The following is a 16,256-nucleotide window of genomic DNA, read 5'->3' on the forward strand; positions in this document are numbered from 1 at the left end:
AAAAAATTACCAATGAGCAATGAAGTTCTCCTTAAACATAACATCATAAATATGAATTCCCCTGTTGGAATCCAAATTCACCCTACCCACCTGTAGATGGAGGGAATGAGGTCTTGGGAGAGTTGCCAGTTTTTCTTTTCCCATTCCCCATCCAAAATGCATAGCAGTTGCCCTAAGGCTTCTGAAGAACCCTGCAGGCAGCATCTCACTTTGTGTAGGAAGGAGAATTAGTATAGCTGCAAGGTGATTCCAACTTCTTGCCTATTGATTTTGAATGCTCCATTCACTTCAAAGTGCCTGCTCAAAGCTAACACATTGTTTCTGCAAGAAGGCATTTATTTTAAGCGTAGTTTCATGCATCAAGTGTGCAGCTGCACAGCACCCCATCCTAAGTTATGGTAAAAATATGGAACAGTCTTAAGTGTTTGGCTTGAAGATGTTTGACATATCTTTTTTCTGTGATCCCTGTTTATTATTTATTGTACTTAAATTGGCTGATTAAATTTATTTTTTCTAGTTTTATTGAGATAGTAATTAATGTACCATACTATATAAGTTTATATATTTGACTTATATAAGTGTAATGATTTGACTTATATATATTGTGAAATGATTACCACAATAAGTTAGTTAGCATCCATCATCTCATTGTATATATAAAAAAATGTTTTTCCTTGTGATGAGAACTCTTAGGATTTACTCTCTTAACAACTTTATATATATCATACAGCATTGTTAACTGTAGTTGTCATGTTGTATATTACATCCTTAGTATTTATTTAACTAACTTATCTGGATGTTTATACCTTCTGACCACCTTCATCCAATTCTCTTTACCCCATCTTCTGTCTCTGGTATCCACAAATCTGATCTCTCTCTCTCTTTTTTAATGAGTTTGGTTTCTCTCTCTTTCTCTTTCCTTTTTAATATTCACATATGAGATCATACAATAATTGTCTTTCTCTGTCTGACTTATTTCACTTCGCATAATGCCCTCGAGGTCCATCCATGCTATCACAAATGACAAGATTTCCTTTTTTTTTTTTTTTTTAATGGCTGGATAATATTCCATGGTGTGTGTGTATGTGTGTATGTATGTGTATATACGCAACTTCTTTATTCATTTGTTGATGAAAAGTTGTTTACATGTCCTGGCTATTATAAGTAATGTTGTTATTAAAATGGGGGTGCAGATACCTCTTCAACAGAATGTTTTCATTTCCTCTAGATATATTTCCAGAAGCAGAATTGCTGGATCATACAGTGTTCTATTTTTAATTTTTTGAGGAAGCTCTATACTGTTTTCCATAGTAGTTGTACAAATTTATATCCCCAGCAACAGTACACAGTCCCCCTTTCTCCACATCCTCACGAGCATTTGTTATCTCTAAATTTATTCTTTTGATAAATAATATGTACTTCTTTTCCTGACCCATAAATTTAAGATTTCTTTTTGAAAAGAGGAAAGTTTATTTTGTACAAATGAATAAGGAATTTTTTTAAAGAAATATGAATGGTCTGGAAAAGGAATTTTACAAATTCATGAACTTACTGTATCCCTTCACAGAAATATATAATAAACTGTGTTTGTTAGAAAAAATAAAATTACATTAAATCACCTCTGGTATTGAAACCAAGGATGTAAAGTTTCCATTTCCATATGTCTCTGTATAGTACCAAGCATGTGACTGGCCCTTAGAAAATACATATTGGTTAAATAAGCTAATAATAGGCTGTGCTTCCTTCCATTGATCATAGACCTTAAGAATTTAATATAACAAAGTCTTTTCTCCATCTCCTGCATTTATTCACAGTAAACAGATCCGAGCTATGCTAGGCCAGTTCAGCCAGGCAGAAGCCTTATTAATGAAAGCTGGAGTGCAGCCAGGAACTTTGGATGGAGTTCTTTTGGATCTTGGGTGTTCCTCCATGCAACTTGATGCTCCTGAGAGAGGTTTTTCCCTTCGGAAGGACGGCCCCTTGGACATGAGAATGGATGGTGGCAGGTGAGTATCAATAAACCATTTCTCCTCACAACAAGAAATCAATTTTGCAGAAACGCTCTGGATTTAATTTCCTCTTAAGACTGCAGAATTCCCATCACACGCCCACACCTAACACTATCCATACATAATAAATCAGTTTTGTTTGCTACTCATTATAGACTTTAGTGTTTCTCTAGATTTGAGATTCTAAAAGGAAAATCATTGCTATCTTTACACAGAATAGTGAAGAAGATAACTTCCATACTGATAATCTTTTTTTATAGATACAATATGAGCTTTTTAGACCATAAACAGTGTTAATAAATGTGATGCTGAAACAGTGGGTCCATTTCTATGCAGGCCCCACTATGCCTCTTGTGAGAGGTAAAAGGATTATATTTAATGCATATTCTTTTGAATGCTACATGAAATGCAAGATTCTGGAGGTCAGCGAGTGTAAGTTTTGTCCTGTCTCAGTCCTGTACGGTTACTTTGGTTTAACATTCCCCAGAGAAATTACAGTTTATGGTACCGTACCAACATAATGCTATGTACAGGACAGCTTTACACCTCCTCTTCATTCCTCACCACCCTGGAAATACTGGTTTGTTCTCCATTATTCTAATAGGTACATATAACACAAAGAGGGTCACATTCTAGTAAAGTGTAGGATGAGTCATTTTAAACCTAAATTAATTTTTTAAAGTTTAGATTATCCCTTGTCTCTATGCCTAACACTGGCTTAGGGACAGAATAGTCTGTATGTACAAAGCTTAACCATGTTTTTCTTCCTCATTTCATGCCCCACCCTGACCGCCAAATTATGTATCATGGTTCCTACCTTTGGGAAGCTTACCTTCTAAGAGGAATGTTAGATTTTCTTATGTCTAAATAAGCAAACCATTCTGTTACTATCACTAATCTGCAGTTCTAGACTTGCATAAGCATTTCTACTGAGACAAATTTAGGTTTTCCAAAATGTCTTCCAATCTATTGGAAGGACCTGCACATAAGAAATTTAATGTCCTGGGGCATCTGGGTGGCTTGGTGGGTTAAGCCTCTGCCTTCGGCTCAGGTCATGATCCCAGGGTCCTGGGATCAAGCCCCACATCAGGCTCTCTGCTCAGTGGAGAGCCTGCTTCCTCCTCTCTCTCTCTCTCCCTGCTTCTCTGCCTACTTGTGATCTCTGTCAAATAAATAAATAAAATCTTAAAAAAAGAAAAAGAAATTTAATGTCCTGCTTAAGTCAGAAAATTAATAATGAGTTGACTTTGACTTCTTTCCCATAAAATGCTTTGTTCGATGGTAATTATTCACATATAGCCTTTCCCCATGTTTTGATATGACCTGGTAACTTGGATTGTGACCCATACTTGTTGGAACCTTTTTGTTCTGAGTCTTACACCTTCTTTTGCACAAGTTGGCATTCATAGAATGAAGAATGTGATCATAAAAGAAAATAATGAAAATCCTTTAAAAAGCGGTGACTAATAGTAAAGGTCAAATATCCTTTCATGTTTGGAGATTGAGGTTGTTGTGCAGAGGTAATAAAATGTCAAGCAAATTTCTGCTGTTCCTATGTCTTGTTAAAGGAGAATGCCTTCTGAAATACGATGAACATAGCTTCTAGTTAATGGTTGTAAATCCCTATATTGTTAATATGAAGACTTCTTAGCAAATTGTAGTCTGTGAATCAGGGTTCTTGAGGTTTCCCCCCTAAGAACCTGAAAATAAAATTGCCCTTGAGCATTAAACTCTAAGTCAATACATAATGGATGAGATTAGAGTTGAGCAAGTATATCTTAAAAAGCAGGATGGCTTCCAGGTACATAGCATAGACTGTATAACCTAATCAAAGATATGAACAGATCTGAAGAAAGTATATGGCATTCAGAAAGGGGGAGTAGATTCACATGAATTCATAGAAAAGGAGAGTCAGTCATTGCAAATATGTGCAATACTTTTCCAGTGGTGTTATGGGATAAGGGAGTCCAAGCCAAAAAATAAGGCCAGTCAGATCCTGGAGGCTGATATATCTCTGCAATGAAGGTAGATGCAAGAGGCTTTCTTAACCTGTTGCCATTTATCACTGGAATCTTATAGCATAGTTTAGTCTCTGCTATCCCAATTTCCCCAACAGCTCTCAGATTATAGAAGGTGAGGGAAATTGACTGGGAGTATCTTCTTGCATAGACTTTTTTTTTTTTAAAGATTTTATTTATTTATTTGATCATGGGATCATGACCTGAGCCAAAGGCAGAGGCTTTAACCCACTGAGCCACCCAGGTGCCCCTTGCATAGACTTTTTAAGTTCAATTTGTGCTCCCATATAAGTACTTAGTTATTTATAATCTTAGAATTAGTTAAGTTCCTGAGGTGTAGGCTCATTTAAATATCAGTCAGTGTCTTGTATCTGTATCAGACAGTAATTTAAATTTTGAACAAACTAAATCCAAACATTTACTTTAGTTTAGGGGAAATCTGCATTAGTAATAATAACTTCTTTGTGAATTAAAGGTTAGTAAAATATTTTAATTTCCTGCTGCCCTTGACTTGATGAATGTCACACTCAATCCACTATTGCTGTTATGATGGGTATTTGAAATGGAAAATCTGTTTCATTTGTTGAAGATTTCAGTCTCTGACTTTAAAAACCTCAGATGCTCCCTTAGACTGTGTGTGTTTGTCTGACTTCAATACTCTGAAGTTTCACCTCTTGTCAATGAAAACTGACGTCAGCAAACTAATTGGCTCTTCTTGTGCGTAGGTACCCTGACATGCCCACCGCAGCTGATGTTGTGAATGCTTTAGATCAACAGGCACTTGCATCCATCCTGAGAACATACGGGGAGGAGAAGCATGCCAAGAAAATCGCTTCAGCAATCGTTCAGGCACGCAGCCTCTACCCCATCTCCAGAACCCAGCAGCTTGCCAGCATCGTTGCAGGTACCCTCATTAATTCTGAACAGTGTCTGAGAGAAAAAAAAAAAAAAAAGAAAGAAAAAATATATATATTAATCCCCCAAACTCCCAGAGGGATTCATTTGTACTTAAAAATCATGCAGGATTGAATATTGCGTATCCTTTTTTCCATACCAGCTTTCTTTTGGTTTTGCAAGCTTCCCCCCTCCAACACCTCTCCTCCACACAATTTAAGAAAATATACTGTAGTTGCTGATTAGTTGAGCAATAGATTGCTTTTTTATGAGAGGTAATTTATCATTTGTGCCTACCAAGGTGAAACATGGAATGACAAGTGCAGAAGAATTTCTTGATCCATCACAGTGGTTGATAAGCATTCTATATAAGATCTGACATTACCTCTCTTAGTTTCACATTTCTGCATTTTAATATTTTGGGCAAAAGGAGAATTGCATTGCCCAACTGCTAAAATAAAATCCAGTGACTCATACATCTATTCTAAACAACCAGCTAACAAAGGGTATGTGATGTATAGGTTATTCCATTTTGTGAATGCTAACTAAATCAGCCTGAGGGTCTTATTGAAACATTTCATCTTTTCTGCTGTTTGCCACCATAAACCTCTTGAACTTAAGTCTAGCTAGGAGGCGCTTTATTATAGCCTTTCTGTTTGAAGCCAAAGTTGTTTCACAGCTGTGTTCCATGATGAAAGTTTTCCAAGGCAAAAATACAACTCCTGCAGTTATTTAACAGAATTCCAGTGCTAAATTCTTCATCTTGTTGGGCCATCTGAAACCCTACATCATTTTTATTTACCAAATGTATTAGGATTTCTTTTCAATGGCTTCTGTTAAGTCACTTAAGTAGCTAAAGAGGTAGAGAAAATGAATAATTGTGTAGCTTCTAAAAAGAACCTAATATTGGTTGCCTCTGTCTTAATATTATCTATAGTTTAAGGAATAAAACTTGATTATAAATTTATTCAGATCAAGATTTAGAGATCGTATAGCAATTGCTTTATGATATAATTTGATAACCCTATATTTTACTTAGTTAGGATAATAAAATATAAAGAGTTGACCAAGTATTTAAATTTTTTAAGCTTTATACATACCTCAGGACCCTTCCAACTTAACACTGAGATTCCTGTTGTCAAGTAAGAGCAAAATTCTTGTGGCTTTTATGATCATAAAATATTCCATGGTATTTTTTCCCAAAAAGAGTTTGGGCTAGCAGACTGCATTAATTTACCCTCTGTCTTGTATCCCTTAGTTAGTTAGTGTACTCACTAACCATTACTACCTTACTTTAGCCTTTCTGTCACTCTTTAGCTGTATATGTTGTTCTCTGTCTCCCATATGTTTATATATGAGAAAATCCAGAATTTTCTGCTGCTGAAAATGAGGACTTAGGGCTGAGGGCATCTTAGAGATCTTCCAGTCAAAAAACCTCATCTGATAACTGAAGAAACAGCCTCATTGAGGGCCGTAGTTTCCTCCAAGGTAGACAGTCTAATTAATGGCAAAGCCAGTACTAATCTAGAATTTGGAAGCTCATGAATTTGAGGCATAACTGGGAATTTACCTTTAAGATATTAAGTTAACTTCTTTGTCTCAGGGTCCTAATCTGCAAACTTGGGGTAATGACACTGTGGAATTACACAGAAATTAAATCAAGACGTAAATAGAAACAGTTTAAGTATTTTCAGAAAGAGTATGATGTGAAAAACTTATTAAGGCTATGAGAAATGATATCATAAAAATGAGAATACTCATATATGTGTAGACTTTAATAAATGCCATTAAAAGATTGAGTTCCCCATAATAAGTCCATTTTTATGGCTCAGATCAGCCCATAACAATACAAATTTATTTATGATATAATTCTGTGGAAAAGGGAAAAACCAGAAATAAAATGGGTTTGCATCTTGCACTCCTTTATTCAAAAACTATTTTGGGAGAGGCTGCTATATACCAGGCATTATACTGAGTACTAGCAGTAGAATGGAGAGCCGATCAGAGCTTCTGTTCATAAAGTTTACTGACTGGTAAGTGACTGAATAAAAACATAGTATAGTAAACATAGTTCTTCTACTTATACTGGAAACCCTCTTATTTACTGTAGTCCAAAGTTTTGATTTTGTGAGTAATAAAAAAGTTGGTACATGTGGAGAATTATAGAACCTATACCTATTTATATATATATGGAGATGTTTGAGTCTTTTTTTTTTAATATTTTATTTATTTATTTAACAGAGAGAGAGAGAGAGCGATCACAAGTAGGCAGAGAGGCAGGCAGAGAGAGAGGGAGGACGCAGGCTCCCCGCTGAGCAGAGAGCCCCATGTGGGGCTCGATCCCAGGACCCTGAGACCATGACGTGAGCTGAAGGCAGAGGCTTTAACCCACTGAGCCACCCAGGTTCCCCGAGATGTTTGAGTCTTAATTGCAGTTCTACAAAGTCCATTCTTACATAAACCACACCCCATGGCATGCCTTCTATAAGCTCTGATTTTATTTTTATTACAATGAAGTTATAGTTTAAAGAGACTTACAAATCAATCTGAACATATTTTCTAGATTTTCATAATTTTTCAATCTTTCATAATTACCTCAGGTACATCTAATTTGATTGAATTTTTTTACATGATTCACCTTTATCAGAGTCTCCAAAGTGTCTACATTAGTTTTCATGGGAAGAGCAGATGTCTTTCGTTTTACATTCATATTTCACCTGTTTGTGTAATATTTGATGAAATTAATTGATGGCAAAAGTAAGTGCTCTGGGCTGGGCTATAAGTGTATATATAGCTCTTTTGGTGGGAGCAGGACTATATAGGAATGCTCAGAGTAAAATACTACCCTGGACAGTTGAACAGAGAAAGGGATTAATTTGTCAAGTCCCTTAAATAGAAGTCTCTTAAGAGAGCGACTCACAGAGGGCATGTAGAAAGCAGTAGAGGGCCCAGTATTAGTTTCCTATATTAGTTTCCTAGTGCTGCAGTAACAAAGTACCACACATTTGTTGGCTTAAAAGAAGAGAAATTTACTCTCTCACAGTTCTGGAAGCTAGAAGTCCAAAGTCAAGGTATCAGCAGGGCTCTAGAGAAAAATGCCTGCTTGACTATTCCTAGTGTATGGCAGCTAACAGCAATCCTTGATGTTCCTTGGCTTGTATATGGTATTGCTAAGTCTCTGCCTCCACTATCACATGGGATTCTCCCGGTACCTGGTTTTGTGTCCAGATTTTCCTGTTATTATTAAGACATCAGTCATACTAGATTTAGGGCCCAACCTAATAGAATTTCCTCAACTTGATGATATCTGCAAAGACCCTATTTCCAAATAAAGTTATGTTCATGGTTCCTAGTAAACACAAACTTTGGGGGACACTATTCAATCTGGTACAGTTCCTACGCAGTATCTGTATTTAACAAACATGTATTTTGGCAGGCTGTAGTATGCTGTGACTATATTTGGACATCTTTTCTGGTTCTAATAAAATCATACTAAGTATATTCAAGATTATCAAGCACTCTGAGAAATATCCCACAGTTCCTGATACATAGTAAAATGCTATATTGATGGAAATACTAAATCACTTACTTTACTTTCAAAAAGCTAGTAATCCATTAGGACGAGGGAGACCACTACACCTATAATCACAGTATACTTAGTAGAATTACATAATAATTCAAGTGATTAAGTTGTAATTTATAAAACCTAAAGCCTTTAGTACCTTTTAGTGGTGCCTTTTGCTAGTACAAGTAACTACAGTTCCAGTATTCTGCCATATCATATGAGTACCATAAGACAGGCTTGAGGCTGCAGATTGGAACAGGACCCTTACAATCACCATGAATTACTTGGTGAATTACCAAATTAGTAATTTATAACTCCTAAACAACCTGTGGGACTTCACTATTCATACACACTATTTAGAACTAAATATAGTCAGAAATTTTAATATTAATATCTAATACATGCTAGTGTTCCCTCCAAAAATAATTCATAAATAACAAATCACATTTTGTTAAGCCTAGTTTATGTTCTAATATGGTTATAACTAAAAAGTTAGATTTATGAAATCTAAAACTTGAAAATGACCCGAGGGGACTAATTTAATGTGGAACCAAACTAATAAATGACCATCTTGCTTTAGCCTTGTCATCTCCATCTGTCTTACTGCCCCTTGTATTTCCATGAAGAGGAGCACATTTCAGTCTGAAACTGCTAGTTCCATATATAGAGAGACCTAAAGTCTTTAGAAAGGATGAATTCCTTAGAATAAAATCTGAATTCCTTTACATAGTTTGTAAGCTTTTCATGGACAAGCTCGTACCTCTCTTTTCATTTTCATCTTTCTTGCTCTCCATAATAATCTCTGCTCTAACTGTAGTAAAGTTCTGTAGTCTCGTCTTTCCAGCACACCATAGTCACTCTCACTTACAGGCCCTGTGTATTATTAACATTAACACCAAAGTGCTCAACCCCTATCCTTTCCTGTAGCTAATGCCAGCTCATCCTTTGGAGCATAGTTGAAGTGTTACTTCCTCCAGAAAGTTTTTTCTAGCTCTACACAGATTAGTTGAGATGCTCTTCTCCATGCTCCTATAGCACTGCATTTCCCTGTCATAGCACTTTCACTTCTATTATTTGCTTCATATTTAACTTCTCCCCTAGACCTATACTATTTAGTACAGTTGCCAGTGGCCACATGTGTCTATGGAACTCTTGAAATGTGGCTGCTCCTAATTGAATTGTTTTATATATATGTAAAATACACACCTTAATTTGAAAAAAGAATTTAGTGTATCTCAGAAATTTATATGTTCATTCTGTGTTGAAATGATCATATTTTAGAAATTATTGGGTTTCATACAGTATTAAAATGAACTATACCCTTTTCTTTTTACTTATTTAAGGAGGATGTAGAAAATTTTAAGTAATATATGTGGATCACATTATATTTTTATTGGACAGTCCTGCTCCAGATGATAAGCACTGTGAGGACACTGTCATGACTGTGCTCCCAGCACTTAGCATGATTTTGGCTCTTGGAAAGCATTTGGTAAATAATTTTTTAAGGTTAATATATAAAATAAACAAAATTACATCGATCAGGAAGGCTCTGCTTTTATAAAGTTGGTATTCAGTGAAATAACATCACTATAACTAAAAAATTGGTGTTCAGCCTTAGAGGTCATACCAAATGCTCTAATAACACTAACACTGACGTATTCAAGTAAATTAGAAAAAGCACATTCCTTCCCAGTACCTTAATATATTCATCTTTAGGCTGAAATGGTATTTTTCTTCTCTTAATCTTTAGAGATGCTGTGAAGAAAAAGTAAACTAATGAAATATTTTATTAATTAAGAGTTTTTAATAATGGGAAATGACACATATTAAAATCTCTCAAGCTCTCCAGGAAAAAGAAGATTTAAGTAATTTTGTAAAAAAAAAAAAATGGCTGTGGTCTAGAATTAATGTATATTTGAATGTTGTAGTCTTAAAAATGGCATTGGTTCTAGACTTGCCTCTGAATATTTTCTCAAGAGGCTGCCCATATTTTATTACATATTCCATTGCTCTTCCCATCCTCTGGATACATCAAGGGAAACTTAATTATTAACTTAAATTTAGTTTAATGAAGAGATTTTACTTCAAGTCCTGGTTCTGCAGGTTACTTTCTATGTAAACTCAAATAGTTCTAGGCCTTCTCTTTCTCATCTTGAAATGGAAGTAGATAATATTTATGAGGGATGCCTGGGTGGGTTAGTTGGTTAACCTGCTGCCTTTGGCTCAGGTCATGATTCCAGAGTCCTGGGATTAAGTCCCACATTGGGCTCCTTGCTCAGCGGGGAGCCTGCTTCTCTCTCTGCCTCTGCCTGCCACTCTGCCTGCTTGTGCTCTCTCTCTCTGACAAATAAATAAAATCTTTAAAAAAATATATATTTATTATAGTGATCATTTGTTACTTTTTTCATAACCCTACTATGTTTTCCTTAAATTAATATTGAAATTCACTCACAGTTTTCAGCTCATGCCAAAATCAAAGTATGCTTATCACTTTTCAGATCATTGGGATTTAGATTCAAATTCCCAAAATAGATAATCAATGCACTGATAATCAAGAAGTGACAGAAGGCTTACAATATCAATGTTTTAATGTGAATGGGGTGGGGGGAAAGTTTCTTAGCTATGTTTGGTTCTTGTTGATTAAATATATAGACTTATTATTCCCTGACTGAAACTTTTATGTAACCTTTATTCTGACTCATGAACTGGGTACATGGCCAGAGCTTAATGAATGCTTGTTGAACAAATAAATCAATAAAAAGATGTGTACATTCCCAGCCAAAGTAAAAATGAAAATTCAGGGGGAAAAATTATAAGTTGTTAGGTATTACTGAGAATCAATTGTACTCTGCCCTTAACACTGAAGAGGGGGGAGACCCAAGCATCAAAGTATTCAATATAAATTAAAACAACTTGAGGAATAAGTTGAGATTCTCCAGGACAAGGATCAAACATTCTCAAGTTCTTTGGTTCTGCTATTTATTTGTTCTGTGAGCTTGAATAAGTCATTTGTCTTCTCTGATCCTTATTTCCTGGAAAAGAAGAATAACTAATTCTTGCTATGACCAATAAGTGAGAGGTATATAAGAAAATTCTCTGTGAATTTTAAAGTGCAAATCCAACTGTAAGCTTTTTCTTCTTCTCTCCATCCAGACCTGGGGTAATCCAGGGAGCAAGCAGGTACATTCATCAGAACCATGACTGTGGTCTTATACCAACGATTACCTGTCCACAGCCAAACAGTGTGATCTGTGATAAGCTAATTGCTTCATCCCAAGCTGCTCTTCCCTTAGGGATTATGCGACTTTTAGAAAAGAAAGAAAAATCTTTCTTTTGTTGCCTTGGTACATATAAGGTTTATCTTTCCACAGTAACCAATAATAGCTTATGCCTCAGTTTGTATCTGAAATCATCCTTTTCCAGCAAATTTTTTGTTAATCTGGAGAGAAACAAAGTACAAAATAAATAAAGTGCAGCATTCATTAAGAAATAGTCATTGCCATCAAATTTTAGTGGAACTGTTTCCTGATGAAGTTAGTGAGATTAGCTTGCCATCCCTTTATTGTTTTAATAACCTACATGTTGCTTCCTCCATCTTCCCCAAAAAGCACTCTGAATACTAATATTGCCATGATTAAGAAATAAATGAAGTTGTCAGAGAGTTCAGTTGTCACTCTGGTGGAAAATGGTATGGTCAAACCTATAGTTAAATTTGGATGGCTTGCCAGTGAGTCATAGTTGTCATTGTCACTGCCTATGATAATGCACTTATTCTGTCGTTTAAATCTCTTGAGTCCAATCTGTTATATACTGTGTACATTAGTATGGTAACTTCATGCCAACTAAATTATCAAATGACATTTTGTAAGTAAACTTATTTCTTATTTTAATAAGTAATGTTTCCAAGAGACATTCTGTACAAGAAGCCCAACTCAGAAAAGAATGAAATGTGGGGAAAAAAAAAAAAAAAAAAAAGAAAAACCTGAAAATCTCTTCCTTCTAAAAAAATTCTGGCAATTCTCAGTTTGAAGTATCAAGTGGGGAGCAAGGATTGCTCTAATCCCAAGTGACTGTGATCCAGCCCTTATTTAATGATGATGATGATAATGATGATAACAATAAATGCCAGCTAACGCTTATACTGAGCAAATACGAGGCACTATCCTAAATTATTTTTATGTATTAACTCAAACCTCACCAATAATCCGTAAGGTCCTGGGCACCTGGGTGACTCAGTAATTAAAGCGTCTGCCTTCGGCTCAGGTCATGATCCCAGGGTCCTGGGATCGAGCCCCACATCCAGCTCCCTCCTCAGTGAGAAACCTGCTTCTCCAGCTCCCACTCCCCCTGCTTGTGTTCCTCTTTCACTGTGTCTCTCTCTGTCAAATAAATAAATAAAATCTTAAAAAAAAAAAATCGGTAAGGTCAGTACTGTTTTTACTCCTATTTTACACATAGGTAAACTGAAGCACAAAGAATCTTAAGTAACTTGTCTCTTGTCAAGTGGAGCTGGAATTAGAAGCTAGTAATCTTACTCTAGACCCTGTGCCCTTACTTAGGACACTACCTTAGATCCTTTTCTTATGATTAAGGTACAGTGTGAACTGTTGATAGAGAATGCTGACAACTCAATCATCTAGGATCTCACATACTCATATGGGAGACAGTCATAAAAGCAGCTCACTCTGTTACCCTGTGATAAATGCTGCATATAATAGAGTCATGAACAAAAAAGGTAGGAGAACCTAAAAAGGGAGAAGTTGATTTTGATGTGGCAGGAGAGTTTGAGTTATTGTGGGGAGGGATTAGGTAGAAGTTACAGAAAGGAGACCTTTGGTTGAGTCTTTTAGGAGAAGTGATGGCTATTTATAGAAAAGTCCCTTCTACCCAGTAGATAAGCATTAACTGCAGAAGTGAAAAAACAAATGAATAAATAAATGAAGAAGCAGGTAAGATATCATAGGGCTGAGGAGAGTAGAAGACAGGCAATTCAGGGTCCAATTCCAGGACTAGAATTCTAAATCCCTGGAATTCTTTCCCATTATCTTGCTATTTACTCCCTAATTGTGACCTTGAGTTGGGTCAGGTGTTTAGAACAATAGTTCGGCATAATCAGGTTCTCTAAGTGTTACTGATTATAGCTGAATTTCAGACTCCTTCTATGGAGCCAGAGAAGGGAAATGCATCCCTTTACTTCATTGCTCCATGTACTTGTGAAAATTAAAGTGATCTGCTGGCATTGTATGTTCTGCACGTAGCAGTGTTCACATTGGTATTAATTTTGAAAAGATGTGTATAAATAGCTGGGCCATCTTGTCCTTATCTTTATTGGTTAAAAAAGAAGAAGAAAGATTATTTGTTCCTATAACTAGTTACTCAGAACTCTTAACAATTTGGTACTAGATATTTGCAAGAGCTTTCAATTTAAGAATTAAGATCAGGCAGTCTTCTATATTAATTGTACGCCATCTTGTTTTTGAGATTGACATGTATCAGATCTTGTCTAAAAGGGAGGTATAGTAACATGTCTTTACTTCACTATTAAAGTATTGAGAGGATCAACAGTCTGCAGTGCTTTTCCTAAAAGGAGGTTTCAGACATCAGCCGTTAAATTTTTTTGAAGACAAGCATCTGCTTTCATTTTCAAAGTTTAAATGTTTAAATCATCCCAGAAGAATGTCAAAGAAAGAGAACCCCAAATGTTAATAGGTTGATAAAGATCAAAGATTATATTTCTGGGGCTGGGGGTGGAAATAGTGAATGAAAGAATAGTTTTGATGTCCAGGCTTTAATCATAAGTGAAAACTAACAAAAATACTTCCAAATTCTTTTTTCTTCTATCTTTTGTTTTGTGCCAAAGTTGAAAAATTTTGGAATATCAGGAAAAAAAAAACCCTAGGAATTTAAAAATAAAAGTAATCTATATTAATTTCTTATATCTTTTATATATGTAACTTTTTTGTGTCTTTCCACATCTTTTTATTTTGGCCAAGGGTATAGCAGTTTTTCCATTTCCCAAACATGTAATTTATTTACCCATTTAGTCTTAATGTGACTATATATTGCTAAACATATTTTTAATTACTTGGAATCTCTTCAACCATATTATAAATCAGAGAACATATATTTCCCTTTATATTTGCATATAGCACACAGTAAGCAATAGGAAATACTTGCTGACTTCCTACATTCTTGTAACGCATTAATGACTTTCTTATCAACTGTACTACTAATTCTTTGAGAGTAAGAATTAGATATATATTTTTCATTGTTATATCCGCAAGATCTGATATAGCGTTTGGCTTATAATAGATGTTTAATTACTATTTCTCAAATGAATAAAGCAATGTCCAGTTCTTTGTAGTTCTTGTGATATTTAGAAAGTGGATGAGACCAGAGACAGCTAATAGTCCTCCAACCAACTGGTGTTTTCAGCAATAGGCATTTTTTATTGTTAGGTAGAGTCAGACCTATATAAGAGAAACTGTCATAATTTTCTTGACACTGTAATTTCTTTCCTCTTCTCTAAAGGGTAAATCAGGTTCAGTATGTCATACAGTACTGGGTCAGTCTTCTGTATTTTCAGTTTCCTCATTAATAAAGCATGGGCTTTGACCTACCATTGAAATGAGACATGTTTCATATATACATTACATATTCATTTAATCAACAAGTATTTATTGTGAGCCAACTTTGTGGTAGGCATAATGAAGTTACAAAAAGGATTAAGACAAAGTTTTCATCTTCTAAGAATTAAAAAAAAAAATATTTCCCCTATTTAGATGGTGGTCTTCATAGTTAGTGTTTATTTGTATATATCAAAATGTTTACTTTTTTTTCCTTAGCATATGATTTCCCCTCCTTTCTGTCAGTTTTATTCTTACCCAAGTACATATTTTTATATTTTCAGTGAAGATCTATGAGTGATACATTCTCATGCCTTGTCTAAATATATCTTTATTTTGCCCTTGCTTTTGAATGATAATTAGTTGAGTATAGAGTCAACAGGTTTATGATTATTTTCACTCAGTACTTTGAGGGTAATATTTCATTGTCTCTTGACATTTATTACAGTTGATGAATAGTCTAATTGTCATTATTTTATGGTTAGTTTTGTTCTTTCTCTGGCTACCTTTAAAGATTTTCCTATCACTGATGTTTAATTATGATGTGCTCAGTTGTGATTTTGTTTTTATTGGTCATTAATGAAACAGAATGAACTTCTTTACTATTTCTCCATTTCTTGAAATATCAGACATTATTTCTTTCCATATTTATTTCCTCTACTTTCTTAGCACCTGAGCAGCAGTTATTACTCACCATGTCTCTCATATTTCCTGTGTCTTTGTCTCTCCGTATTAGTCTCGGTAAAATCCTTTTCTGGCTTACTAAGGCTGCCTTAAAGAGACAGCTAATCTGCTGTTTAACCTATTTGTTGAATTTTTAAAGTAGGAAGTAGTTATTCCTACAAGTTCTATTTTTTAAGAATACTGTTGTTCCTATTCTTTCATTGTAGTCTCTATCAGTTATTTTAAATTTTAATTTATTTTAAATATAGTAAATATATGTAGTTATTTCATATTTGTGCTCATTTGTTATCTCCAGTTCTTCCTATTTATTTCATCTGCTGACTTTATACACACAAACACGTATATACATAATGTATACAAAGTGAGCATGTGTCTTCAGTGGGTTTTACATACACACACATCCCCTTCAGGAACCCTGCTTGCTTTATTGGTGGTGGTTAAACGCTTGCTGCTTCCTTTT

At 35.1% G+C, this 16,256-nt stretch overlaps 1 protein-coding gene across 11 annotated transcripts in view; it reads left to right on the forward strand.

Annotated features, from left to right (window-relative positions):
• METTL15 (methyltransferase like 15) overlaps window positions 1-16,256 on the forward strand; it is a 309,773-nt gene that overhangs the window by 140,681 nt on the left and 152,836 nt on the right. For 5 of the 11 annotated variants that reach the window (XR_004380948.1, XM_032843437.1, XM_032843438.1 and 2 more), the window contains exons 4-5: window positions 1,815-2,006; window positions 4,753-4,931. Coding sequence is in view for 8 of the 11 variants with exons in the window: in XM_032843437.1 (XP_032699328.1) it covers window positions 1,815-2,006; window positions 4,753-4,931 (371 nt within the window). In the remaining 3 variants the exon portion in view is untranslated. Of the gene's footprint in view, window positions 1-1,814; window positions 2,007-4,752; window positions 4,932-11,639; window positions 12,439-16,256 lie in introns of those variants that run through there. The other 6 variants (XR_004380946.1, XR_004380947.1, XM_032843436.1 and 3 more) reach the window with 3 other exon arrangements.

The sequence above is a fragment of the Lontra canadensis genome, unplaced genomic scaffold (assembly GCF_010015895.1).
Source record: "Lontra canadensis isolate GAN:19392208 unplaced genomic scaffold, GSC_riverotter_1.0 scaffold140, whole genome shotgun sequence".
NCBI lineage: Eukaryota > Metazoa > Chordata > Mammalia > Carnivora > Mustelidae > Lontra > Lontra canadensis.